General features: G+C 65.6%; 4 protein-coding genes and 1 non-coding gene across 17 annotated transcripts in view; all 5 read right to left on the bottom strand.

Annotated features, from left to right (window-relative positions):
- Positions 1–1183: 1183 nt before the first annotated feature.
- Positions 1184–10891, bottom strand: ATP8B2 (ATPase phospholipid transporting 8B2). Of its 3 annotated transcripts, XM_068663025.1 has the most exons (28): positions 10696–10891; positions 9911–9969; positions 9095–9208; positions 8835–8933; positions 8557–8618; positions 8353–8425; positions 7948–8018; positions 7678–7757; positions 7292–7450; positions 7118–7206; positions 6847–7043; positions 6459–6494; positions 5933–6141; positions 5664–5707; positions 5405–5570; positions 5137–5325; positions 4857–4972; positions 4552–4716; positions 4361–4472; positions 4142–4247; positions 3880–4024; positions 3617–3800; positions 3209–3432; positions 2781–2864; positions 2285–2530; positions 2013–2151; positions 1791–1921; positions 1184–1693 (listed from the first exon to the last, which is right to left on the bottom strand). In XM_068663025.1, the coding sequence occupies exons 1-28, from the start codon at positions 10724–10726 to the stop codon at positions 1406–1408; spliced, it is 3618 nt and encodes a 1205-aa protein (XP_068519126.1). In that variant the 5' UTR covers positions 10727–10891; the 3' UTR covers positions 1184–1405. The 3 variants fall into 3 exon arrangements, with proteins under 3 accessions (XP_068519126.1, XP_068519125.1, XP_068519124.1); XM_068663024.1 differs by lacking the exon at positions 6459–6494 and having other exon boundaries at positions 10696–10890; XM_068663023.1 differs by lacking the exons at positions 6459–6494; positions 10696–10891 and adding an exon at positions 10433–10576.
- Positions 10892–11218: 327 nt separating this feature from the next.
- Positions 11219–13345, bottom strand: AQP10 (aquaporin 10). Of its 2 annotated transcripts, none has more exons than XM_068663019.1 (6): positions 13211–13345; positions 12345–12471; positions 12070–12207; positions 11814–11932; positions 11522–11739; positions 11219–11443 (listed from the first exon to the last, which is right to left on the bottom strand). In XM_068663019.1, exons 1-6 carry the CDS (start codon positions 13313–13315, stop codon positions 11251–11253), a joined length of 900 nt encoding a protein of 299 aa, XP_068519120.1. In that variant the 5' UTR covers positions 13316–13345; the 3' UTR covers positions 11219–11250. The 2 variants fall into 2 exon arrangements, with proteins under 2 accessions (XP_068519120.1, XP_068519121.1); XM_068663020.1 differs by having other exon boundaries at positions 11219–11440.
- Positions 13346–13891: 546 nt separating this feature from the next.
- HAX1 (HCLS1 associated protein X-1) lies at positions 13892–16031 on the bottom strand. The gene is made up of 8 exons (XM_068663021.1): positions 15894–16031; positions 15574–15773; positions 15385–15500; positions 15233–15278; positions 15035–15150; positions 14337–14487; positions 14110–14254; positions 13892–14018 (listed from the first exon to the last, which is right to left on the bottom strand). Exons 1-7 carry the CDS (start codon positions 15944–15946, stop codon positions 14136–14138), a joined length of 801 nt encoding a protein of 266 aa, XP_068519122.1. The 5' UTR covers positions 15947–16031; the 3' UTR covers positions 13892–14018; positions 14110–14135.
- Positions 16032–16575: 544 nt separating this feature from the next.
- The window catches only part of UBAP2L (ubiquitin associated protein 2 like), a 29346-nt gene continuing 23106 nt past the window's right edge, over positions 16576–22815 (bottom strand). For 5 of the 10 annotated variants that reach the window (XM_068662981.1, XM_068662983.1, XM_068662984.1 and 2 more), the window contains 7 exons: positions 22117–22198; positions 20385–20602; positions 20193–20298; positions 18955–19022; positions 18488–18685; positions 17982–18032; positions 16576–17486 (listed from right to left, as the gene is read on the bottom strand). In XM_068662981.1, the coding sequence (XP_068519082.1) occupies positions 17391–17486; positions 17982–18032; positions 18488–18685; positions 18955–19022; positions 20193–20298; positions 20385–20602; positions 22117–22198 (819 nt within the window). In that variant the 3' untranslated portion in view covers positions 16576–17390. The remainder of the gene's footprint in view (positions 17487–17981; positions 18033–18487; positions 18686–18954; positions 19023–20192; positions 20299–20384; positions 20603–22116; positions 22199–22815) is intronic. The other 5 variants (XM_068662986.1, XM_068662991.1, XM_068662987.1 and 2 more) reach the window with 2 other exon arrangements.
- Positions 22300–22434, bottom strand: LOC137845808 (small nucleolar RNA SNORA58). The gene has a single exon (XR_011090284.1). It is a non-coding gene; the product is annotated as a small nucleolar RNA SNORA58 (small nucleolar RNA).

The following is a 22815-nucleotide window of genomic DNA, read 5'->3' as shown; positions in this document are numbered from 1 at the left end:
TGAGAACATTTATATAGATATAGATATATGCATATAAAAAGCTGGTTATTTTCCTCTGTGTACCCATAAAATGATACAGTTCGGCAAGTATAGAAACGTGTAATAAATTATACGCGACGGTCCTCGGCCCCCGCCCGTCCCCACCCCTCCCCACCCCGAGAAGACCAGAAAATAAACCCAAACGCCCCCAAAAATAGACTCTAGACCCCGCCAAAGCCGGTCCTGAACTGTTTCCTCTTTGGTATGAGCACGGAGAGGTCCCGGGGGCCGGCACCCCCCCGGCCCCGCCGCCTTCCCAGAAGGCCGAAAAGGAACAAAGCGGCCCCGGGGAAGGGCAGGGAGGGGATGGGGTCACCACCGGGTGTCCCCCCCTCTGCTCGGCCCCCCAGCCCCAAGATCCAGCCCCAAGGGGCAGCACAGGGGAGGGGACGATGCCACCAGGTCCCCACGGGAGAGGGGTCCTGGCTGCCCGGGGAGGGGGTGGGTGCCCCGCGAGGCTGAGGATGAGGAGGGAGAGGTCCCAACGCAAAGGAGAAGGAAGCGGAGGCCCGGGGTTGTGCAAGCCCCCGGCGTGGGAGTGAATCACGGCAGCCTGCAAACACCACAGGGCCCGGGGCTCCTGCCCGCAGAAAGCAGGAAGGCGCCGGGGGCCGCTTCCCCTTTCCCACCGCACGCCCCACGGGGGTCCCGTGCCCCGAGAGCCTGGCCCAGGGGTCACCCTGGAAGGGTTCTCTCCTGCGGGGACCTCTCCCTCTTGTGCCCACGCGGGAGCGAGTGGCAGAGAGGACGGCGACGTCCCCTGCACCCGCAGGGAGCTTGTCCCCCGTCCCCATCCCCGTCCCCGTCCCCGTCCCCGTGCTCTCTCCCTAACCAGCTGTGCCACCGCTGAGAGAAACGAGGCGCTCTGTAAACTTGGAGGGTTTTTCTTCCTTTTTGTAGTTTTTTTTTTTTCTTTTTCCTTTTTATATAAAAAGAAGACACGTGGGTGAGGGGTGGGGGGGAGCGGGCAGGGTGCAGGGTGCTGCCCCCTGGCCCCCCACGCCCTGCCCGTGGTGGTGGCTCTGGCATGATACATTCGCGTGTGATCAGGGTGTTTGCACGCTGTGGAGGTGAATACTGATAGAGAAGTGCCCCGGGGGGGCGGGGGGGCAGCGTCCGTCTGTCCAGCGCAGGGACAGGGAAGTTTGTTTTGTTTTGTTTTTTGGTTACACTGCAACAGTCCAGCCTCCTCCAAACCTCAAGCACCCGGGCCCGCACAGCCCCTGCTCCCCCCAGGGCACCCCCCAGGAGGGGCCTGGCTCATGGCTGCGTGGAGAGAGGGCACGGGAGAGGGGGGAGGCCCCAAGCTGGCGCTGGCTGGACCCCCCCCAGCCGCACGGGAGGGGACGCGACCCCAACCCCAGCCTCACACCTTGAGCGTCTTGTCGGGGGCGCCGCTGGGGCTGCAGGCGGTGCTGCCCTCGCCGCCCTTCTTCTTGCGCAGGGTCTCGATCCAGCTGGCGCTGGGGCGGGCGGCGAAACCGGAGAGCGCCAGGGAGCTGAGGCGCATGTTCTTGCCCGACATGATGAGCTCCCCGAAGCCCTCCTGGTGGGAGAAGGCGTAGCCGGAGCGGCGCGAGCCCACGCGCCCCACACGCCGCATGCAGCGGTGCTGGGTCTTCTGCTTCTTCCGGACCAGCTGAGTGTAACGCACCTGGGGGCAGAGGCAGGGAGCGGGGGCACCGTCAGGGAACAAGGGGAGCAGAGCAGCTCTCCGTGGCGCTCCCCCCGCGCTCCCCCCGGGGGCTTACCGTGTCTGAGAGCTCAGGTTTCAGATCCAGCTTGAGGAAGCGAAAGGCAACGACGGGCATGACGCAGACCACGGTGGTGAGGGCGATGGTCAGCCAGACCGTGGGCTGAGCCAGCGTGTTCTGAGCGTTACCTGGCGGGGGGAGGCGTGAGCCGGGGCCTGGTGGGGACAGCGAGGGCCCCAAAACAGGGGGAGAGCAGCGCTCGGCCCCCCCCGGACTCACCCACAAAGCGGAACTGGTTGGGGAACATCTGGAAGAGGCCGTCGCTGTGCATGGCAAAGAGGATGGCGAAGTAGGCTGCCAGGCTGCCCCAGATGAAGAAGTGGTTGATGGCCGTCCAGAAGCCCGTGTCCAGCCCGATCTGGCAGAGCGAGGAAGGAGGAGGCAGGGCTCGAGGGACAGCCAGGGAGCCCTGAGCAGGGCCACAGGCCCCACGCTGCACCTGCCCTCGCTGCGTGGCCACCTCCCGGCGCAGCTCAGGGCTCCCTCCCTACCTGCACGCTGACGACGATGACGAGGGAGGTGGCGACGGTGACAGCAAAGGACTGGTAGTCGGCCAGCTGGGCACCGTCGTCACGGGTGGCGTCAGCGAAGACGCCGTAGGGGATGAAGAACATGAGCACGGAGGTGTAGATGCCCTGGGCGATGCAGATGAAGAACTCCCGCTTGTTGAAGAGCAGGTTCAGCTGCCCGGGCTCGTACAGCTTGGGGTACTCCATGCTCCGCTGCTCCGGCACGTCCTGAGGGCACGCAGCAATCTGGGCACCTCCCTCCAGCCCCAGGCAGCCTGGGGCCGAGCCAGCCTTTGCCACCGCCAGCAGCAGGGCCGAGGACAGCCCAGCCCAGCCCAGCCTGGAGCAGCCTTTCCTCCCACAGGACACCAGGCAGGGGCAGCAGGGATCAGGGCAGCTCCCACAGCCGCCCCCGCAGCCCCTGCAGAGCAGCACCAGCTCCTTGTGCCCCCCCGGACACCCCCCGGCCCCACTGTACCTGGTCAAAGACGCCCATGGCGAGCACAGGCAGCGAGGTGTAGACGATGTTGTACAGCGTGATGAAGTACTGGTCGTACACGGTCTGTGTGGGACAGGGGGCTCAGGGGGGTGCAAGACCCGCGTGCCCCACACCCGAGCCAGCCCACGCACCCCCGTGCCCACAGTCCCCAAAGAGCAGGGACAGGGACAGGGACAGGGAGCCCCCCCCAGCGCCTGTGGGTGCCTGAGCAGCGCGGGGTGCTGCTGCCACCACCTGGCAGCCCTTGGGACACGGGCTCCGAGCTCCGAGCACAGCGCCTTGCTCCAGCTCCAGGAGCCTGGGCTCTGCTGCTGCAGGATGAGGAGCACCAGGGGGGGGCCGGGGCACACTTCTGAGGGTGCAGCCCACGCACAGACCCCGCGACGAGCACGGAGCCAGAGACTGACCTGTGCCGAGAAGCCGCAGAAGAAGCCAAACCAGAAGTGGACCATGGTGAAAGCGAAGTTCTTGTAGAAAAAGTAGCAGAGGAACTTGCACATGCGTAGGTAGGACCAGCGCCCGTGCACCAGGAGCAGCCGCTGCAGGAACTTGAACTGTGAGAAGGAGTAGTCGGAGGCCAGCACCGCCTGGATGCCCTCCTGCCCGCTGATGCCCACCCCGATGTGAGCGGCTGTGGAAAGAGAGACGCGGGGTGACCTGGTCCTGCCAGGAGCACAGGGGACAGTGGCAGCTCCCCCCAGGCTGGATTGTGCTCCTGCACGATGCAGAGGGGCAAGGGCGGGGGCTCCAGCAGGCCCCACGACAGCACAAGGACCGACCCGTCCCTCCCATGGCTCGCCAGGCTCCATACTCACTCTTGATCATGCTGACGTCGTTGGCGCCGTCCCCGATGGCCAGGGTCACGGCCTTCTTGTACTTCTTCACCAGCTCCACCACCTGGGCTTTCTGCAAGGGCGTGACACGGCAGCAGATGACGGCCTTGCAGGCACACGCCGTCTCCAGGAACTCCACCTCCATGTCCGCCTCCAGCGCATGGGCCTGCAAGGAGAGCGTGGGGACAGCTGGGGACAAGAGCAGGGGCAGGCGGGGCACCCAGCCCAGCCCCACCGGGCCCTACCAGGCTGTGCCCGTTGATGACCAGGGCGTATTCGCCCGCGATGGCTTCCAGCACCGAGGTGAGCTTGGTGGAGGAGAGTTTCTCCTGGTAGGAGAAGCCGTTGCCCATGGAGCGTGACGCATCCATCATCTTCTCCCGGGCTTTCCTGAGGGGAGAGAGGTCGGGGGGTGGGGGGCTCTACTCGGGGTACCCTAATACCCCCCAGCTCCCCCATGCAGAGCTGTGCCCCACGGGTGTGCTCTGTCTGCCCCCCTGCCCTCACCTGAGCTCCTCGCGCACCTCCAGCACCGTGTGGCCCGTGACCACGAACACCTCGGTCATGTCGTCGGTCAGCATCTTGCAGGAGTAGCCGATGTTCACAGCTGTTTCTGGGGACGGGGAGCCAGGCACTGAGCGGGGGTTGTGTCCCTCCGCACGGCAGGATCCAGCCCACGGGGGGTTCTCAGCTCCCACCGGTAGCCCCCCAGCAGCAGTGGCTCACCCTGCTTGTCCCCCGTCAGCACCCAGATCTTGATGTTGGCCAGCGTCAGGATGGCGATGGTTTCAGGGACCCCCTGCTGCAGTTTGTCCTCGATGGCCGTGGCTCCGAGCAGCTGTGGGATCCAAACGGGGAGGGGGTCAGCACGGGCTGCCCCCCGGCCACCTCCCCGCCCAGTCCCCCAGCCCACGCACCATCATATCGTGCTCCACCTCATCGTAGAGCCGAGCCAGGCGATCCTCACGGGCCTCGGGGGCCCCGCTGGCTCGGTGCAGCCGCTCAGACCAGTCCTCGTAGTAGCTCTCCTCCAGGTCTTTGTAGGCCAGCACCAGCGTCCGTAGCCCCTCGCCGGCGTATTCCTGCAAGCAGCTGAAGCTGGGCACGGAGGCAGACCCCAGCAGTGTTCCCAGACTTTAATCCCCCCCCAGGACGGGGCACAGCCCAGGCTCAGCGCTCCTGGGCAGCCCCCCTGCCCTTCCCAGCCCCGTGCCGCACTCACGTTCAGGTGGTCAGTGGTGACATTCGTCAGGTCCTGGTTGGCGGGGTGCAGGCGCTCCAGCAGGATGGTGTCAGCGCCTTTGCAGTACAGCCGGATCTTCCCCTCGGGGCTGCGAACTGCGGGAGGCAGGGGACGAGCTGTCAGGCTCGGGGCTGCAGGAGCAGCTCCTGCTCCAGGCCCCAGCCGTGTTCCTCCACAGCCGCACTGCACCGCACAGAGCCAAGCACCCCGGCCCCACTGCAGCCCTCCCGCGGCCCCGGTGCTGCGCCCAGAACCTCACCGATGACAGACATGCGCTTGCGGATGTTGTTGAAGTCCAGGATGGCCAGCAGCTGGTAGGTGATGGCCCGGCCCAGCTCGTGCACTGTGATGGTTTTGGGTGTGCGGGACCGGAACACGAAGCCAAAGTTCCTGGCGGCCGTGACCAGAGCCCCCTCGTCCGGGGACTGAGCCTTGTAAAACAGCTCCCCTGGGGGCAGGGGACAGCACGGGGGTCAGGGCCGGTGCCCCTCCCGAGCTGGGCAGGCAGTGCTGCCCTCCTCGCCCACCTTCGCTCTTCTCCTCGGACATGACGGTGTGGCAGAGTGAGAGCAGGCGGAAGAATTCGTGCACGTGGGGATCCCCCAGCTTGACGGCTTCCAGCAGGCTGGGGTCCCAGAACTGGAACCGTGGATCCGCCAGCGGGTTGAAGGAGAAATCAACTGGCTCTGGCCTCTGGCAGGGGGAGAGGACAGGGTGACAGGACAGGGTGACATCCGTGACACACGGCCACCAGCACCGCAGGCACTGGCCCTGACGCGCCCTTACCTCTCCCAGCTCTGCCTTGTGACCCAGCATGTCCTGCACGTCGCCTGCAAACCAGGGCGTGGAATTAACCGAGGCAGGGACTGAGCGCTGCTGTCCTGCTGGTACCCACGCCCAGGAGTGCCACAGGACAGCCCCACGGCGCTGCAGATGGCCCCCCTCATCCCCTCATCTCCCCCAGGAGAAGGAAACGGCTGCCCCAAGGCATCTGCAGGAGAGGAGCCGGCGCACCCACGCCCCGAGGCAGCCCCATCCCTATCCCCAGTGCTCACCGTAGCTGTGCCCATTCACGGAGCACTTGCTGAAGACCATGATGTTCTGGGTGAGGGTGCCGGTCTTGTCGGAGAAGATGTACTCCACCTGCCCCAGCTCCTCGTTGAGGGTGGTGGTCCGGGCCTCGGCTGGCGTGCGGCGCTTGGCACAGTACATCTTCTTGTCCCAGTTGATGAAGTAGCTGTGCCCGAGCCGGATCACCTCCACGCTGCGTGGGGGGCACAGCCAGGTGTCACCGGGGAGGGCGGCACCCTCTGCTGAGCCAGCGATGGGCACACGCACGCCCACCCCAGGCCCCCAGCCCCAGGGGCACCCTGGCACCCAGGGCCCCAAGCTGCTTTCCGTCTCCCGCGCCCTTCCCCGGGGCTGGCCCGCACCCACTCCTGCCAACAGCCGCCAGCAGGGACACGGAGGGGACAGCTCGCAGGGCTCCCCGAGCTTCTCACACACCTACGTGCCCCAAAACCCCCTCCCCAGCCCCCAGGGCAGACAGCAATGAGCTAGTGGGAGGGGTGGGGGCGACACGTTCTTACCTCGGGGCTAAGGGTGACAGAACCCATGCTGGGGAACGAAAAGAGAGAGAAATTAAAAGAGAGAGAGAAGGGGACAGTGCAGGAGCCTGGGAGCTGCAGGAGGGCAGAGCAAAATAACCAGCATGCAGCCAGGGCAGGGAGAGATGAGCAGCCAGACAGACACAGCCAGGGGGGGCCCCGAGGGACCTGCAGGGCCTCAGGTCTTGGGGTATCCCCAAGGGCAGATGTGGCCCCTCTCCAGGAGAGCAGCCCGCGCCCGCCCCGCGCACGCAGCCCTGCCCCGGGGTCTCCATCCCCATCTCCCCTCCCCAGAGGGCAGCCCCGCTCCTGGCGCCTGCCCCTCGCACCCCCACGGCCCAGCCCCACAGCCCCTGCCCTACCTCACGTAGAGCGAGATGGGCACCACGGTGTTGAGGATGATGATGTAGGACCAGAAGGAGAGGAAGCCGGAGAAGAAGGCACTGTGCACCCCCTCGTCCCAGGGCAGGTAGATCTGGAAGCAGACGCCCACCTCGTGCTCCCAGATGGCGTTGCCGATGGCCAGGATCACACCCATGCACACCAGGAACCCGAAGATCTGGGGCCGGGAGGGGACATCAGAGCCCCGGCCGGGTCAGGGATAGGTTCCCCCAGAGCTCCCTCTCCACGCACCCAGAGCACCAGCGTGTTCATCAGCCGGTCGATGCTCGTCCGCTTGAATTTGGTCCGGCCGCTGTTTTGCATCAGCTTCGTGTCGGGACCTGGGGAGAGGGAAAGCTGTCGGTGGGTCCCCTCCTCTCCTCTTCTCTCCCCGGGGGGCAGCGGTGCGGGGCCGTCCCAGCCCACCTGCGAAGATGACGAGGCCGAAGCACCACTCGGTGTTGCGCAGGACGCAGCCCCGCAGCAGCATGTTCTGGTTGCTCAGGGGGTACTTGTTCTCCTTCCAGTACAGCGTCCCGCCAAACTTGTCCAGCTTATTGTTGGGGGGCTCACAGATGACCTCGCCTGGACGCAGAGGACAGCTCCGCTCTAACACACCTTCTCCACCTCCATTCCAGCTCCAGCTCCATCCCAGTGCTCCCAGCACCCTCCTCAGAGACCCATTTTGAGCCACGGGACAGCACCACATGGACGGTCCTGGTCTCTCCAGGAGCAAGGCAGACCCAAGCCAAGTGACGGAGGAGGATACCCGCAAGCTGCCCCATCACAGCGTGCTGCTTTCAGGAACTCACCATCAAACAGGGCCAGCTTGCTGGTGTCACCCAGCTCCGAGGTCACGGGGATGGCTTGTCGCACCTTCATGTTGGTCTCTCTGTGGGTAAGGAGGCGTTGCACAGGGTCAGCAACAGCCTGGCAGGGAGGAACTCACGAACGCTCCCCAGATTTGGGCCCCCAGCAGCTCCCACCCTGCCCTCAGCCTGATCTCACTCCTACCTCTTGCCTTCCCCTGCGACCCGAGGCCCGGGGATCGCCGGCACCCAAGGAGAGGGGGAGTTACCTACCCATCCAGCTCCGCGGTCTCTATGTAGCACAACCCATGGGGTTCACTGCTGGAGAGGAGGAGGAGGTCAGCCTGTCGGGAGAGACACGCTGAAGGACTGCGCTGCCGCTGGGGCTCCCCTCTGCCCCCCTCGGGGAAGCTCCTGGCCCTGCGCTGCAGCCCTGCCCTGCAGAAGGTGAGGCCGGCAGCGTCTCTGGAGCTGACTTGGATGCCGTTGCCTGAAGTGCCCCTGCCAGACTAATCCCCAGACCTCAAACACAGCCTAAGACAACTTCCAGCCTCAGCAAACCCCGCGGTCTCAGCCCCGAGGTGACAAAGGAGCACAAAAGCAGCGTGAGCAGAAAGCCCCCCAGTGTCCCCGCGCGCTGCCCAGCCAGGGCCGTGCTCATTTTGGGGCCAAACTCACTGCCACGAACTGGTTGTTCTCCAGCTTGATGATGTCCCCAACGCGGACGTTCATCCACTGCTCCTGCCGCAGGCTGCATGGGGACAGCGGGGTGGCGTCACGCGGGAGCCAGCAGCGGCGCTTCCCCGTGCCCCTCCTGAGGGGGCTGCATCCCGTGGGGGTCCCGTGCCCCCTCCCCGGCGGCCCTGTCCCCGTGACACTCACACTCCGCTGATCAGCACCTGAGACTGCCGGTTGTTCACCTGGTTGTCGCTCTTGTGGCGGAACTGGGCGCAGAAGGGAGGAGAGCAGCGTCAGCCACACCGGGGATGGGGTCCTGCATCCTCTGCCCCCCCCACCACCACCACCACAGCCCCAGCATCGCCCCCACCACACAGCCCCGTGCGCCCGCCCCAGGCTCGCAGCCCCCCGCCCAGCCCCACGTCCCTGTGCCTGACACGGGGCGGGCAGCCCCAGGAGAGGGGCGCACAGGGAGCACTCACGTAGTCGTCGGTGGCATCTTTGACAGCTGTGATGGTTAAGACAAGAACCAAAGGCACGATGGTGGTGAACCAGGAGAGCGAAGAGATCTGCGGGATCAGCTGGGGACGGGGACAGGGAGTTACAGGGACAGGGCAAGCCCCGGCCCCATGCCACCAACCCTGCAGCTCCCCGGGGGCAGGACATGGCCCTGGGGCCCCGTCTGCACGGCCCGGGAAGGACAGCGCGGGGACCCCCATCGCCCCCGGCCCCCAGCACTCACCTGCAGGATGAGGAGGAAGAGGAAATAGGTGTTGGCCACTTCCTGGAACTGCTCGAAGAGGTTGACAGGCAGGAAGGTGACGATGTTGTACTTGGAGGTCTTGATGCAGTTGCTCTGAGGACGGAGCGGGCAAGAAGGGAGGCTCAGGAGTCGCCGAGGCCCCGTGGCTCCCAGCACCGCTCTGGGGCAGGGCTGAGGCACAGCTTCCCCCCTGATTTTGGGGGATATAAACCCAGCCCCCCGGCTCCTGCCCTAGTCCCAACGCTGTGGCATCTTCCTCGAGAAGCCAATTCCTCTGCCTCCGCCGCCAGCCGGTACCCGGGGCTGGCCTCCTCCTCCAGAGCATCCCAGCGGCTCCCAGTTCCCCCAGTGGCTCCCAGTCCCCCCGGCGGCCTCCCAGGCCCAGAGCCTCCAGGGCCTCCTGGAGGCCGAGGCAGGGCCTGGTCCGGAGCAGGCAGAAATAACCTCCAGCATGGAGGGGGAGGCCAAGGTGAGCGCTGCCCCTCCCCCGGCCGCTCCGGAAGCTCGTTAATTAGCCAGACCTCGCTGCTCCAGGACCGGGCAGGGGGCACAGGCAGATCTGGGGGGGGGTCAGCATCCTGGTGGGGGCTGCATCACCCCGTGGGGGCACACGGTGCCCCCCCTCCAGCCCCGGCCCCGCAGCTCCAGGGCGTTAGCGGCCGGTCAGCACCATCACCTCAGGGCCAGACGCCAGCTTTTCGCCCCAGCCCCCTGCGCCCACCCGCTGGGCAGCGCGAGGCCCGGACCCCAGACCCCAGACCCCCGGGGGGGCGCTGCCGGGGCCCCCCCACTCACCGCGTACTGGAACTTCTCGTTGTACTCCCGTGCGTTGGCTCGCACCCGCCGCTCCTCCTCTGCAACACAGCGCGTCCTCAGCCCCGCGCCCCCACCCCACAACTGCCCCCCAGCCCCAAAACCACCCCCCAGCCCCAAAACTGCCCCCCAGCCCCAAAACCGCCCCCCGACCCCAAAACTGCCCCCCCCCAGCCCCAGAACTGCCCTCCCAAGCCCTGAAACTGCCCCCCCAGGCTCTCCTATCCCCCCCCCAACTCACCTGCACCCCAAATCCCCCCGGCCCCAATGCCCCAGCCCAGTCCCTGCACCCCGTGAGTCCCCCCCCCGGGCTGCATCCCCCCCCCAGACCCAGGACCCCCGGGCCCTGCACCCCGGGGACCCCCGGCCCTGCTCTGCGCCCCCCCGGCGCTGCGGCCCCGTTCCTCCTCCCCCTCCCCTCCCCGGCCCGGTCCCGTTCCCGTTCCCATTCCCGGTCCCGGTGCCGGTGCCGTTCCCGTTCCCGCAGCCCCGTCCCTCACCCACCTGCCCCCCCGGGCCCCCGGACCCGCGGCCACTTCTCGGGCATCTCCCGGGGCACCGTCATGGCTGCGGGCCCGCGGCGCGCCCCGGCGGCGCCATCCCGCGCGGCCGGTGCCGGTGCCGGTGCCCCGGGCCCGCCCCGCCCCGCCCCGCCCCTCCCCTCCCCGCCGCTGCGGGAGCCGCCGCGTTGCCGGGGCAACGGCCGCACCGGGCCCACAGCGGCCTACCGGGGCCCACCGGGGCCTACCGGGGCCCGCCCCGCTCACCTGGGGCCCGCCGGGCCGCGCAGCGCTCCATGGCCCCGCGGCCCCGCAGCCCATGGGGAGCGACCGGGCGGGGGCCCGGGGCCGGGGCCGGGGCCGGGGCCGCTGCGGCCCCGCTGCCGCTGCCGCCGCCTCAGCGCCCCATGGCCGCGGCGGCGCCGGTCGGCGGGCGGCGGCGGAAGTGATGCGGGGGCGGCGGGGAGAGACCGGGGGGGGGGACCCCGGGGCACGGCGGGGAGCGGGGCCGGGGGGCGGCCAAAGGGCCGGGACCGATGGCTGTGACCCCCCCCCATGCCCGGTGTCCCCCCCCCGGTGCCCCCCCGCGGTTCCCCCCGTTCCCGGTGTCCCCCCCCGGTGCCTCCCCCTCCTCCCGGTGTCCCCCCCCGATGTCCCCTCCTCTTCCCGGTGTCCCCCCCCGGTACCATCCTCTTCCCGGTTCCCCCCCCGTTCCCGGTGCCCCCCCTCCTCCCGGTGTCCCCCCCCGGTGCCCCCCGTTCCCGGTGCCCCCCAGCACAGACACACGGTGCCCGCCTCGGGGCTCCTTTATTGTGGCCGCTGTCACTTGTCCCAGGGCCCGGCTCCCAGGGGGATGGCGGTGCTGCCACCACCGCTGTCCCGTTTGCCCCCCCGGGCCCCGCCGCCGTCCTCCGCCGGGTGGTGGAGGGCCACGAGGAGCTGGTACAGCGCCGTGCCCACGGCCGCCCCCAGCAGCGGGGCCACCACCGGCACCCACCACCAGGCGTTGTCCCTGCTGGGGACGGGGGCAGCGTGGGCACGGGGGCGTCCACGCTGCCCCCAACCCCTTCCCCGTGTCCCCCCCACTACCCACCTGAAGACCTCCGAGCCCCAGCCCGCCACGTAGGTGAAGAGCCGGGGCCCAAAATCCCGCGCGGGGTTCATGGGGCAGCCGCAGTTGGAGCCCATGGAGACCTCGATGGAGAAAACCAGCAGGGCCACGGCCACCGGCTCCAGGCCCTCGGGGACGCGCTTGTTGCGGCCGTCGGTGATGGCCAGGATGCCCACGATCAGCAGCGCCGTGCCCATCACCTGCGGGGCCGGCAGGCGGCTCAGCGCCACGGGGACCAGCACCCCGGCGGGGGGGACACGGTGCTGGCACCCACCTGGTCCAAGAAGCCGTTGGAGAGGGAGAGATACTCGGCGGGGTACGTGGCGAAGATGGAGGCGGTCTCCAGGGGGCCGGAGGCGGCGAGGGTCCCGTTGCTGTAGAACTGGATGGCGTCTGCGGGGCAGAGCCAGCGCACGCGTGCCGGTGACCCCTCGGTGCGGGGCACAGGCAGGGCCAGGACCCCGGCAGCACGCCTGCCCCGTGCACACCCTGTCCCCACAGCGCCAGGGTGCACGTGGGCTTCTGCATACCATAGTACAGGGCGTAGACGGCTCCGGCGGCGATGAAAGATCCCAAGGTCTGCACGGCCACGAAAATGGGAAATTTCCACAGCGGGAGCTGCCCCAGCAGGCACATGCAGAGGGAGAAAGCCGGGTTCAGGTGAGCCCCTGCAACAGAGCGGGGAAGAGGAGCTGGGAGCTGGGGGCCTGAAGGATCCGGAGCCGGAAGCAGCCTGGTGCCGGAGGGGCGAGCGTAGGGAGCGCGGAACAGAGCCCCCGCAGCAGCGCAGGGACCCCGGCCTCACCAGAGACTCCCCCCGCCGTGTGGATGGCCACCATGACGGCCAGGGCACCCGCCAGGTAGGCAGTGAGGATGTTCCCCTTGGTCCCGGAGCTGGTGACCATCTGCGCCGAGCCGCTCAGCGTGATCAGCTGGGGGAGAGGGGCACGGCTCCACCACCGCCTCTGCACCCCCAGCCCCTCGCTGGGTCCCTGTGCAGCACCCGTGGTCCCCCCCCACGCTGCAGCCACTGTCAGGACCACCACCACCACCCCGTGCCACGCGCTGCCCCGGTGCCCCTTCCCCTGCATTCTCCGTGGTTTTGTGTGGTTGGGCGCGGGGCTCCCCCATTTTCTGGGCTCCAGCTGCCCACGCGGGACGGGCCAGGCAGGGCTGTGGTTACTGCCCTCCCTCACGTTTTCGATGATGATGGAAAAATATTATCAGTAACTGAGTCATCTGCTTCTGCAGGGAGACCTCGGGGCTGGGGGGCACTGGCAGTGTTGGCGGTGCCAACGTTCACCGCTGCTGGATCCGTCCCAAGTGCCCAGCACAGCTCTGGAGCCCAACCTTTGCCTGCCTCGGGGCAGGAGGCGTCAAGGCACGCGTCGCCCAGCTCTGCGCCCTCAGGCACTCTTGGCAGCGCCCGTTCCCTTATCACACCGGAGCGCCCACAGCAGAGGGTGCATCGGGCATCGTGGGACCAGGGTTCATGCCGGAGTCAGGCGGGTTTGGGGTCACTGTCAGTCACGGCACGGCCACCCCCCAGGCAGCCCCATCCCGTCCCTGTCCCGGGGCGCAGCGCAGCTGCGGGACTGCAGGACCCCAGCAGTGGCCACCCCGCGCTCGGCCCCGTCCCCGTCCCACCCGCAGCCCCCGTGCCCCGCTCACGATGAGCACGAAGACGGCCAGCAGCTCGGCCAGGCACTCCCGCAGGAGCTGGTTCCGGACGCGGAGCAGGGCCTGAGCCCTCTTTGAGAAGGACGCGGAGCCCATGGGGCCGGCCAGGCAGGGGCAGTGGCAGCAGCAGCGGCTCCCTGGGGCATTTTATGAGCCCCGGGCTGGGGTGGATGATAACACGCAGACTTTACACCAATCAGGGCTGCGAGCTGCAGCGGGGAGACGCCTCGCAGGGACCAGAGTCCCGCGTGGGGCCGTGGGCAGCAGCCGCGTCCCTGCTCCCACCCGTCCCTGCCTGTGGTGCCGGAGCCCCCCCGAGGACCCCCCGGTGGCCGCGGGGCACCGAGTCCTGGCTCAGGTAAGTCCGCGCTGCCCCGCATCCCGGTGTGGGAGCCTCCCCGGCTGGAGAGCTGCTGCTTTCCTCCGCCGGGTCCCTTCCCAAGCCACAACCGCAGGCAGCGCTAATGAAAAGGCCTTGGAAGTGCTCCCAAGGCCCTCGAGAAGGGCCCGGGGGAGGCAGGCAGGGAGCAGCGCGGGCACGGGGCCACGGCGAGGAGCCCTGAGGCTGTCTGCACCCACAGGGCAGCCCCCGGAGCTGCAGTGGGACCCCCAGCTCCAAATCTGGGGGGGTCGCAGCCCACCCTGTGCCCGAAGGAGCCTCGCACACCACCGTTAGAATAAATAGATTTATTCTCTGTACACATCTACATGTTTGCCCCCAAAATGCAGCGGTGCCCCAGAAGGGGGGGCGGGGGCAGCCCCCAGCACAGTCGCTGTGTCCCCACAGGACCTGGCCCACCTGCGAGGAAAACGGGTGGTGAGAAGGGGCTGCGCCCACCCCAGGCAGAGCCAGAAAGCCCCCCTGTGCACCCCACGCCCCTCTCACGTACTGGGGGTGGCCAGCAGGAGGTCAGGGCTACCAGCCGGAGAACCAGCGACGGAAGAAGCTGCCCAGCACGGCCGAGGGGTCGCTCAGGGTGGGCGCACGGAGCTCGTCATGTGGCAGCCACGTGCCTGCAAACTGCGCCAGCTCCCCTGGAGGGCAGGGGGGGCTCGCTCACAGGGCGCTGTCCCCTTCCCCTCACCCCTCCTGCCCCCCCCCCGGCCCCCCACTCACGGTCATCCACGCCGAGCAGCTCCTTGCGGTGCTCCTTGCCCTGCCTGTCCTCCGTGGTGGTGCTGACGAAGGCCTGGGAGCCCCTCCGCAGGGTGACGGTCGTCTCGCGGCGGCCGTGGCTGTCCTGCACCGTGCGGCGCTCCTCCACCGCCTGCACGGGGCACACACAAAGTGGCACGGGGCACCCAAAAGGTGTCACAGGGTGCCCACACCATGGCATGGGGCACCCACACGGGGTCAAGGGGCACCCATGCCATGGCACAGGGCACCCACAAGGGGTCACAGGGTGCCCACACCATGGCATGGGGCACCCATAAGATGTCATGGAGCACCCACAAGGTGTCACAGGGCACCCATGCCGTAGCACGGGGCACCCACACCATAGCATGGGGCACCCATAAGGTGTCATGGGGCACCCACACAATGGCACCGGGCACCCACACCACAGCACAGGGCACCCACACATGGTCAAGGGGCACCCACACGGGGTCAAGGGGTGCCCACACCACAGCATGGGGCACCCATGCCATGGCATGGGGAGCCCATGAGGTGTCGTGGGGCACCCACATCATGGCACTGGGCACCCACACCACGGCACAGGGCACCTACACGGGGTTTCGGGGCACCCACACGGGTCAAGGGGCACGCACAGCATAGCACAGGGCACCCACAAGGTGTCATGGGGCACCCCCACTCACCCCGTCAGGCAGCGTCACTTTGGTGACAGAGACGCTCTGGAAGTAGGAGCGGGGCTGGGGCTCGTGGGGCCGCAGGATGGTGCCCAGCCCCGCCGAGGACACCTCCGAGTCCAGATCTGCGGGGGGGCCGCACGGTGAGCGCGGGGAAGGGGCGCCCGGCCCCGACCCCCCCATACGAGAGGCGCCCCCTGCACCCACCTCGGTCCTCCCTGCGCTCCGGGGGGGCTGGGCGAGCGTCCTCCAGCTGCAAGGCAAAGCCAGGCACCGGTCACCAGAGCCCGGTGCCGGGACCAGGGGGGGCTCCGCCACCCGAGGGCCCCCCCCGGCAGGGCAGGGCCCCCCCCACGTACCTCAGGGAGGAGGCTCCAGGGCCGGGCCGGGTCTCGGGAGCCCTCGGGGCCGTCCGGGTGCTTCAGCATCGAGTCCCGCAGCGGCCGCCCGGGGCCGGGGCCGGGCAGGGGGGGCTCTGCGGGGCACAACCGGGGGTGAGGGGGGGTGAGGCCGGGCCTCGGGGCCCCCCCCTGCGGTCCCGTTCCCACCTATGGCCGGGGGGGGCCCGGCCCAAGCCCCCCCGAAGGCGCCCAGGAGCTCGGCCGCATCCCGGAGCAGCTCCTCGAGGGCCCCCCCGGGGCCGAAGCCGAAGCCATCGGGGGGCGGCGGCGGCGGCCGGGGGGGGCCCTCGGCGGCCTCGTCCTCGTCCTCGTCCCGCGGCGCTCCGCCGAACAGTGGCTCCCGGGGCCTGCGGGGGGGGGGCGCTGAGATCGGGAAGGGGAACGGGGGGCCCGGAGACGGGGCCGGGAGGGTGTAGGGGAGGCCCGGAGGGGGCTGCGGGAGGGGGTCCCGGGCCCGGCCCCGGTACCTGCGGCCCCCCGGGAGCCCGAAGAAGCCGCGGAAGGCGTCGTAAAAGCTCATCGGGCCCGGCCGTAAAGCGCCGCCGCCGCAAAGCGCCCCCGGGGCTGGGACAGGGCCCGGGGCCTCCCCGCCGCCCCCCCCCCCCCCCCGCCACGGCCCGGGACGGGAGCGGGGGGGCCTGGGGCCTGTCGGGGGATGCAGCCCCGGTAACACACCAGTAACACACCAGTAACACACCAGTAACAGCAGCAGTCCCAGTAGCACCAGTAACAGCGGCAATCCCAGTCACACCAGTAGCCGCACACCAGTAACAGCAGCAGCCCCAGTCACACCAGTAACAGCAGTGACACAGCAGCCACCTCAATAACACCAGTGGTCCCAGTAACACACCAGTAACCCCAATAACACCCCCAGCAGCAGCCCCAGTAACCCCAGTAGCCCCAGCAGCAGCCCCAGTAACACACCAGTAACCCCAATACCCCCACCAGCAACAGCCCCAGTAACACCAGTAGCCCCAGTAACACCAGAGCACGGCCCCCAGAGGCAGGGGGAGCAGGGCCAGGCGGTGACGTCCCTGTGCTGGGAGCCCGGGGGGCCCGAGGGGAGAAGGGGCCCATGGGGGGGGTCCTGGGGGGCTGTGGCCAGCGCTGCCCCCCCCGGGCACAGGGAGGGATGAGAAAGGACACACGTCGCTTTGTGATCTTTATTCTCTTCAGTAAATAACCCCCACGGGGGCTGCAGTTGAAGTGAGCGTTTTGAACTGAAAAATACAAGATCTGGACTGCATAGAAAAAAAAAAAAAAAAAAGACCAAAAGTAAAGGAGAAGCAGGAGATACTTACAGCGTGCGGGGGGGCAGGGCCTGCGCTCGGGGCCCGCAGAGGGAGAACAGAAAATGGGGGGGGGCCCTCCCCAGCTCCTGGGGGTGGTCGCAGAGAGCAGCGGGGGCACGGAAATGAGAGAACTAGAGGACGGCGTGGGGTTTTTGTTTTTATATACAAGACACATTTATCCATTAAATTTAGAACACGGTACAAAAAAAACACTTCAACTAATTCATCTTACAATGCTGTTCATATCAATTACTGTTCTTATTCCTAATAATAAGGGGGTTTGCTGTAGGCGACTCGCAGCTTCCACTCCTTTGGATCCGAGAGGTTCTGGGGCAGCAGGAGGTGCGGGGAGGGGGAGGAGGGAGAAAGGAGTAAAAACCAAAAAAGGCCCCTACGGCAAACGATTCAGAATCTGAATGCAGAGAGAGGAGGAGGAGGAGGAGGAAAAAAAAAAAAAAAAAAAGAAAAAATACAAATTCTATATTACATACAACAGGAAAGGTGGCTGAAAACAGACAATGCGGAGCCGCCTGCCGGCCCGCCCTGCCCTGCCCGGGGGCCGCGGGGGCCCAGGCGCTGCCCCGCGCAGGGCGCTCTCCTCCCCGCATCCGTCGGCGTCGGCTCCGTGGGACTCATCCGGAAGCAAGTGGTGGGCGAGGGCCGCCCCCGGCCTCAGTTGGCGCCCCAGCTGTAGCTGTTGTAGGCAGACTTGTTGGCCTGGGATTTCTGGGGGATGGAGCTGCCTTGGCTGCGCTGCCCGGAGCCGCTCTGCGGGGAAAGGGGTTGGGGGGGCAAGGAGGAGAAGCAGAGGGTTAGCACCGGGGCGGGGGCGCTGCCATCCCTGGGGTCCCAGCCCCGGGGCAGCTCCGCAGGGTGACGCTGGCACCGCTGGCCCCGGGCTACGGCTCCTCGCTGAGCCACCTCAGCCCAGCACAAAGCTCCCCGCGGCCTCCGGCACCGGGTGGTCAACCGGAGCCCCCGGCACCGTGCCGCTGTCCCCCCCCCTTGGTGCCGTCCTCCGGAGCAGCGGCGGCAGCGAGGGCCCTGGCCGCACCGCGGGGGGAGAGAGGGGAAGGGGATGAGCACGGGGGTGTGTGTCTGTGCGCGCGGGTGTGTGTGTGTGCACATACTGACTGCGGGCCTCTCTCCTCGCCTGGCGGGGCCACGGGGGGGGGACGGAGGGGGCTACGTGAGCCTGGGGGGCCTTAGGGGCGGGGGGAGACCCCAGGGCAAGTGCAATGCATTATCAGAGAGGTTCATTACCTGATCTTCCTGCTGGCGTTGGCAGCACAGTATCATCTGCAAATATGGAAGCTGTTGCAGTACCAGGATATGTAAAATAAAGGGACAAACTATGACAATAGAAATCCACGGTTAGACCTGAAAGCTACGGCGGGGTCGTGGCTGTGGCGAGGAACCCCTTTAGAACTGCCTTAGGGCCTGCGGAGCCGCCACTCCGAGCACCGGGGGGGTCAGGACGGACCAGGCATGTCTGCGTGAAGGGGCACTACCCGACCGTACCTGGTACAGCCCAGCAGCAAGGGGCTGTGCCGAGTACCCCCCAGCGGAGCGCACCCCGGGGCCTTCCTCACCTCGTCCTCATCGGCCCTGTGTGTATGTGCATGTGCGTGTCACCGCGTGTCCGCATGTGTCCGCTGCGGGGCGTGAGGGGGGGAGGGAGAGGATGGGGGGGGGCCGGGGGGGAGCGAGAGCCCTAGAGATACCCCAGCGAGGGGTGTAGGTACCCCTGGGGCGGGGGGGGCGCTTACCTGCCCGTCCTGCTGCAGGTGGTGGTGGAGGATCTGCGAGTGGGGCTGCTGATGCGGGGTCAGGATGTGCATGAAGGGGGTGGGGGGGTACGCCGCCGCCGTCGCGGGGTTGATGGGGCCGCCGCTGCCCAGCGCCGAAGGCAGGTTGAAGGAGGCTGCCGGGGTTCCAGTGTGAAATCCCTGCTTCTCGAAGGATTGCTGGGGGGGAGAGGCCAGCAGAGGAGTAAGGCCAGGCACCGGGACGCTTCCCCTTCCCAACACACCTCATTGGCAAGGGAGCCGGTGCCTGGTGCAGAGAACGCACCGATTCTCCACCCACAGCCCTCCCTCGGCTCAGAACTGCTTTAAGCGAGGGAAAGCCAAGCGTTCCCCTTCTCCCTGTGCAGGGGCTCCAAGGGGAGACCCCTCCTCACCCAGGGAGGCAGTGCCTGAGCTCCCCAGCCAAGCGGCGCACCGCAGGCACCCACCTGAGTTTTGGAGTAGACAGAGCCCGAGATGTCCGGCACGCCCGTGTTACTGGATGTCACAGATACACCTGGGGAGAAGGAAACACCAGCCTTAGGGGTCAGCGGGAGCTGCTGCTGGCAGAGCCAGCACGGGGAGGCAGCAAGCAGCCCAGCGATCTGCCAAGACTGGGAGACATCCCCCAGGGAGCAGAGCCTTGGCAAGGCCAAGGTGCAGCGTGCCAGCACGAGGGCAAACTCTTCCTCTGAACAACGGTAGTTTCTGAAAGCATCCGGAAAAAAATAAAGTCAGGGGCCTGTTGCCACTCAGAGAAACACGAATTCCTGAAAAGCTCAGAAAAGAACTCTGAGAAGAGCTGAGAGGATGCAGCAAATTAAACAACGCCCCAAGCATGATGCACTGGCAGGAAGGGGCTGCGAGCTCCTTGGTCATGAAACAGGCAACGGCGACAGCTGTAGGCTGATGGGGTTGGGGCAACAACTGGCAACGTGGACACACAGCCCGCATTTGATGCTTGGTGTTTCTAAAAGGCGGGGATACAGAGAAAAGCCTCTGCAATCATTTAAGGCATGCAAAAAGTGTTGAAGATTTGAAAGGCTCAGGTTCTGCTTTCTCAGAAAGTTATTTCAGGTGACCTGCTGCAGAGCTGAAGTATCTTTGTGATGAGAAAACAGTCCTAAAAGGTTCTCAGTCCTAAAAGGCTCTAATGCAGTGGAAAAAGGCAGCACAACTGGAACCTAGAGGCTGGAAGACAGATCCAAACGCAGGCCCTTCTCAATCAGCTGATGCTGACCAGTGAAACAGGACAAGTGGCAGGTTCACCAACACCCTGCGTCTTAGAATCGGGACAGGACGCTTCTCTAGAAGGCATGCTAAGCACAGGAGTCAAACAAGCTCCCAGGCTCAGATCTGGAGTAACTGTTGATTTATCGATTACATGTACATGGTAAAATAATTCAGTGGCTTCAGCTCCAGTGTGAGCCAAGGCCCAGCCGTGCAGCTGCGAGTCTCAGAGGGTGTGAAATGCTCTGAGCACCTCAAAGCCACACCAGGCCTGTGAATGCAGAACAAGCCAGGACCTCCTCGAGGAGAATCAAACCACACGTGAGCTGCACCGAGGCCATTTCCCCTTCTGGATGCTGCTGATGTGAAGGCAGCAGTGCCCTCACGCAGTCAGACTGTGAACAAACCCCACAATAACGACTCTGCTGAGGAAAGGATTCCTGGCCAGGTCTCTTACCAGCGCTGTATCCGTGGGAGCCATAGCCACTGGGCTGCTGGAAAGGGGTCGCTGATGCGTTGACGCTGACATTCACACCATGCTGCTTGGAAGAGGTAGGAGCAACCTGAAGAAAGGAGAGGAAAGGAGTGAGAAGCAGCTCTGCTGAGGTGTTCTGACCCAAACGCCAAGCCCTGCCTCCGGGGAACTCACAGGGAACACGGCGGGCCCGTACTGGAAGGTGCTGGGGAGCCCTGGTACCCCTGTGTAGTACGGCAGACTGGTGTAACTGTAGCCAGGAGGCAGCGCTGGGTTCAGGAACGTCTGCTGCGTGGTGTGGTGAGTCTGGGTCTGGCTCTGCTGAGGCTGGGCCAGAGTCGTTGCAGGAGCGGGGGAAGAGGCATCACCTCGACCGAATTTTGTTAAGTCACCTGGAACACAGATGAAAGGAGAGTGAGGATCAGACGCACCAAATCCTGGCCCACCGCAGCTCATCAGAAGGCTGTGTCACCTCTGGGCTAAGAGCAACACGGATCCACCCCCCTCCTGCTGTGCAGGCAAGCCCTCAGACCCCAGCGTGACGTGCCAAATAGGTGCTGGTGAGGCTGTGCTGCTCACCCATCCACTGCCAAAACTTCAGCAGAGAGAGGAAACCCCCAGCAGCTGAACCAAGGAGCTGCAACACCCGACACCAGCCCACCTCCAAGCCCTGCACAACCCCTGCTGCCGGCCGCCTGCACAGGAGCAGTGCTGGGGTGCTGGAGCATCCCAATTTCCCTCTGTGCAACTCCAAACACTGCTCCCCAAACCAGCCCCAGGCAGCCTGGGGGCCCTGTCCTCACACCAAACAGCTCTTCGAGGAGCTGAGCCAAGTCTCTTCCAGCTGAGGATGTGTGAATGGCCCCTTTTTGCAAGCAGGGCTCCCACCTCCCTCCTCCTTGCCTGGTGGCACTGAACCAAATGTCACTGCGGAGGGCCAGCAGCCTGCAGGGAGCTGTCGGAAACCTCGCTTCCTCTCTCCCCTGTCTGGGCTCGGCTGCGGGGAGCGGGGAAGCCTCCCTCTGCCCTTCTTTAGGAGCACCTGCTTGGCTCCTCCACGCAAACACTCTCCCTATTCAGAGCTCACACAGTAAAGCCAGTGAATCTCTCAGCGCTGCCCCAGCTCACAGGCAAGGCCAGGGTAGCCACACACATTAATTATCATCGATGTTAACTTGGCAAATCATGCAAGCAGCAGCCCTGCGCTCTGAGCTTGGGATTTCAGCCTCGGCGTGCCAGGCAGAAACACTTCTGTACAAACAAGCTCCCGCTGAAGCAGGGGAGAAGCCGTGCTGGAACAGGAGCGATCCACAAAGTGCAGCAATTCCCAACGCATGGAAAGGCTCAGAGCAACTGCTGCTCACAGGCCTCCTTTCTCTAATTCGCCCTGTGAATCAGCAGTTCAGACAAACAGCACCTTCCAAGGTCAATGAGAGATCAACCACCTGCTGGGCATTTAGTTTAAATCTGACAGATCCCAATCGCCCTTCTTCCTCTCAGACTGTTGCATGGTATAGAAACCAAATCTCTCCAGATATCCCATCCCAGTTTTCTTTATATTTTCACTCCAAGGGCCTTCAAAGCAGTGCTCACTGCTTAATCTCTGCCTTGCCTGAGAAGCAGCTCCCAGGTTTTGTGCCGTGTGGGTACTTCCAGCCCTTCCTCACTCCCTTTCCAACAGCCCCATCCTCTCCCACATCCCCATCCTCCTGGTAGCACGCCTCCACATGACCAAAGATGTGAGGAATTCAGCTGGTGAGAAAAGTGCTCCAGACCAAAGGCAGCACGGGAGGCTGGGGCTGACGTAGCTCCAGTGGACCACGGCGCAGGGAACCACCAGGCAGCAGTGGTGTGTTTGGCAAGAACACCTGAGCAGACACACAGCCAGCTCTGCCATTTCCCCTACCAGAGTACGGATTGCTGCTCAGGCTGCCATCTCTTCCAGTCAGCGGGGTGGTGGGTGTAGGGAACGGGATGCTGTAGTAATCCTGAAGGATAAAAACAGAGGAGAAGCAGATTTATAAGCTCTGTCCTAATATGCAAAGCAAAATCTTTTGGAAAACGGGGATTCCTGGAGAGCAGCCACTAGCTATGTTGGAGTATGGCAGTTCAGTCAGTCACATCAAGGCTGATGAGAGCCTGCAGCAACCCCAGGTTTTTATTGCATGCACCGTCCCCCTCGTCTGGCTATTGGAAGAACCAGATAAGGTCTACTGGTGTGCAGTCCTTAAAACGCCTGGATTTTCCCCACCACTTCATAACAAAAGTGACATACATCATATTTCTAAATAAAAAATCAGGATCAGAGGTATCAGGTATCTGCAGGAGCTCCTCACTCCACTGCTGGACACCACAGCTCTGCTTGCAGCAGCGTGCGTGGTCCTTAGCCCTGCTAAGGGCATCAGCACTGCTCCCTGAACTGGTACAAGCAGTTTCTGAGTGCGAAGGAGCAATCGATTAACTCCTACTGCCAAAGAGGTGCATGCACTCAGCACCCCATTCTGCCAGCTCCTCAATTCCTCCTCGCAGCCTGAGGGGGCTGTGCACCCAAGGCATGCAGCACGGGCAGCTGTTAGGGAACGTGGAAGTGGTCTGTGCACATCAG

Source organism: Anas acuta, chromosome 28, assembly GCF_963932015.1.
Source record: "Anas acuta chromosome 28, bAnaAcu1.1, whole genome shotgun sequence".
Taxonomy (NCBI): Eukaryota; Metazoa; Chordata; class Aves; order Anseriformes; family Anatidae; genus Anas; species Anas acuta.
Note: the sequence above shows the minus strand (reverse complement) of the source record. Positions and strands in the feature narration are given on the sequence as shown.

Excerpts from the sequence above, each read along its gene's own strand:
- HAX1 (XM_068663021.1), bottom strand. The coding sequence starts at position 15,946 with ATGAGCTTTTACGACGCCTTCCGCGGCTTCTTCGGGCTCCCGGGGGGC. Across the intron at positions 15,774-15,893 it reads GGGCTCCCGGGGGGCCGCAG|GCCCCGGGAGCCACTGTTCG; the intron begins GTACCGGGGCCG and ends CCCCCCCCGCAG. Across the intron at positions 15,279-15,384 it reads CCTGGAGCCTCCTCCCTGAG|CTGGAGGACGCTCGCCCAGC; the intron begins GTACGTGGGGGG and ends TTTGCCTTGCAG.
- AQP10 (XM_068663019.1), bottom strand. The coding sequence starts at position 13,315 with ATGGGCTCCGCGTCCTTCTCAAAGAGGGCTCAGGCCCTGCTCCGCGTC. Across the intron at positions 12,472-13,210 it reads TGGCCGTCTTCGTGCTCATC|CTGATCACGCTGAGCGGCTC; the intron begins GTGAGCGGGGCA and ends CCTCTCCCCCAG. Across the intron at positions 12,208-12,344 it reads CACGGCGGGGGGAGTCTCTG|GGGCTCACCTGAACCCGGCT; the intron begins GTGAGGCCGGGG and ends GCTCTGTTGCAG.
- ATP8B2 (XM_068663025.1), bottom strand. The coding sequence starts at position 10,726 with ATGGAGCGCTGCGCGGCCCGGCGGGCCCCAG. Across the intron at positions 8,426-8,556 it reads CAGGTGCTGATCAGCGGAGT|CCTGCGGCAGGAGCAGTGGA; the intron begins GTGAGTGTCACG and ends GTCCCCATGCAG. Across the intron at positions 4,473-4,551 it reads AGGTGGAGCACGATATGATG|CTGCTCGGAGCCACGGCCAT; the intron begins GTGCGTGGGCTG and ends TGGATCCCACAG.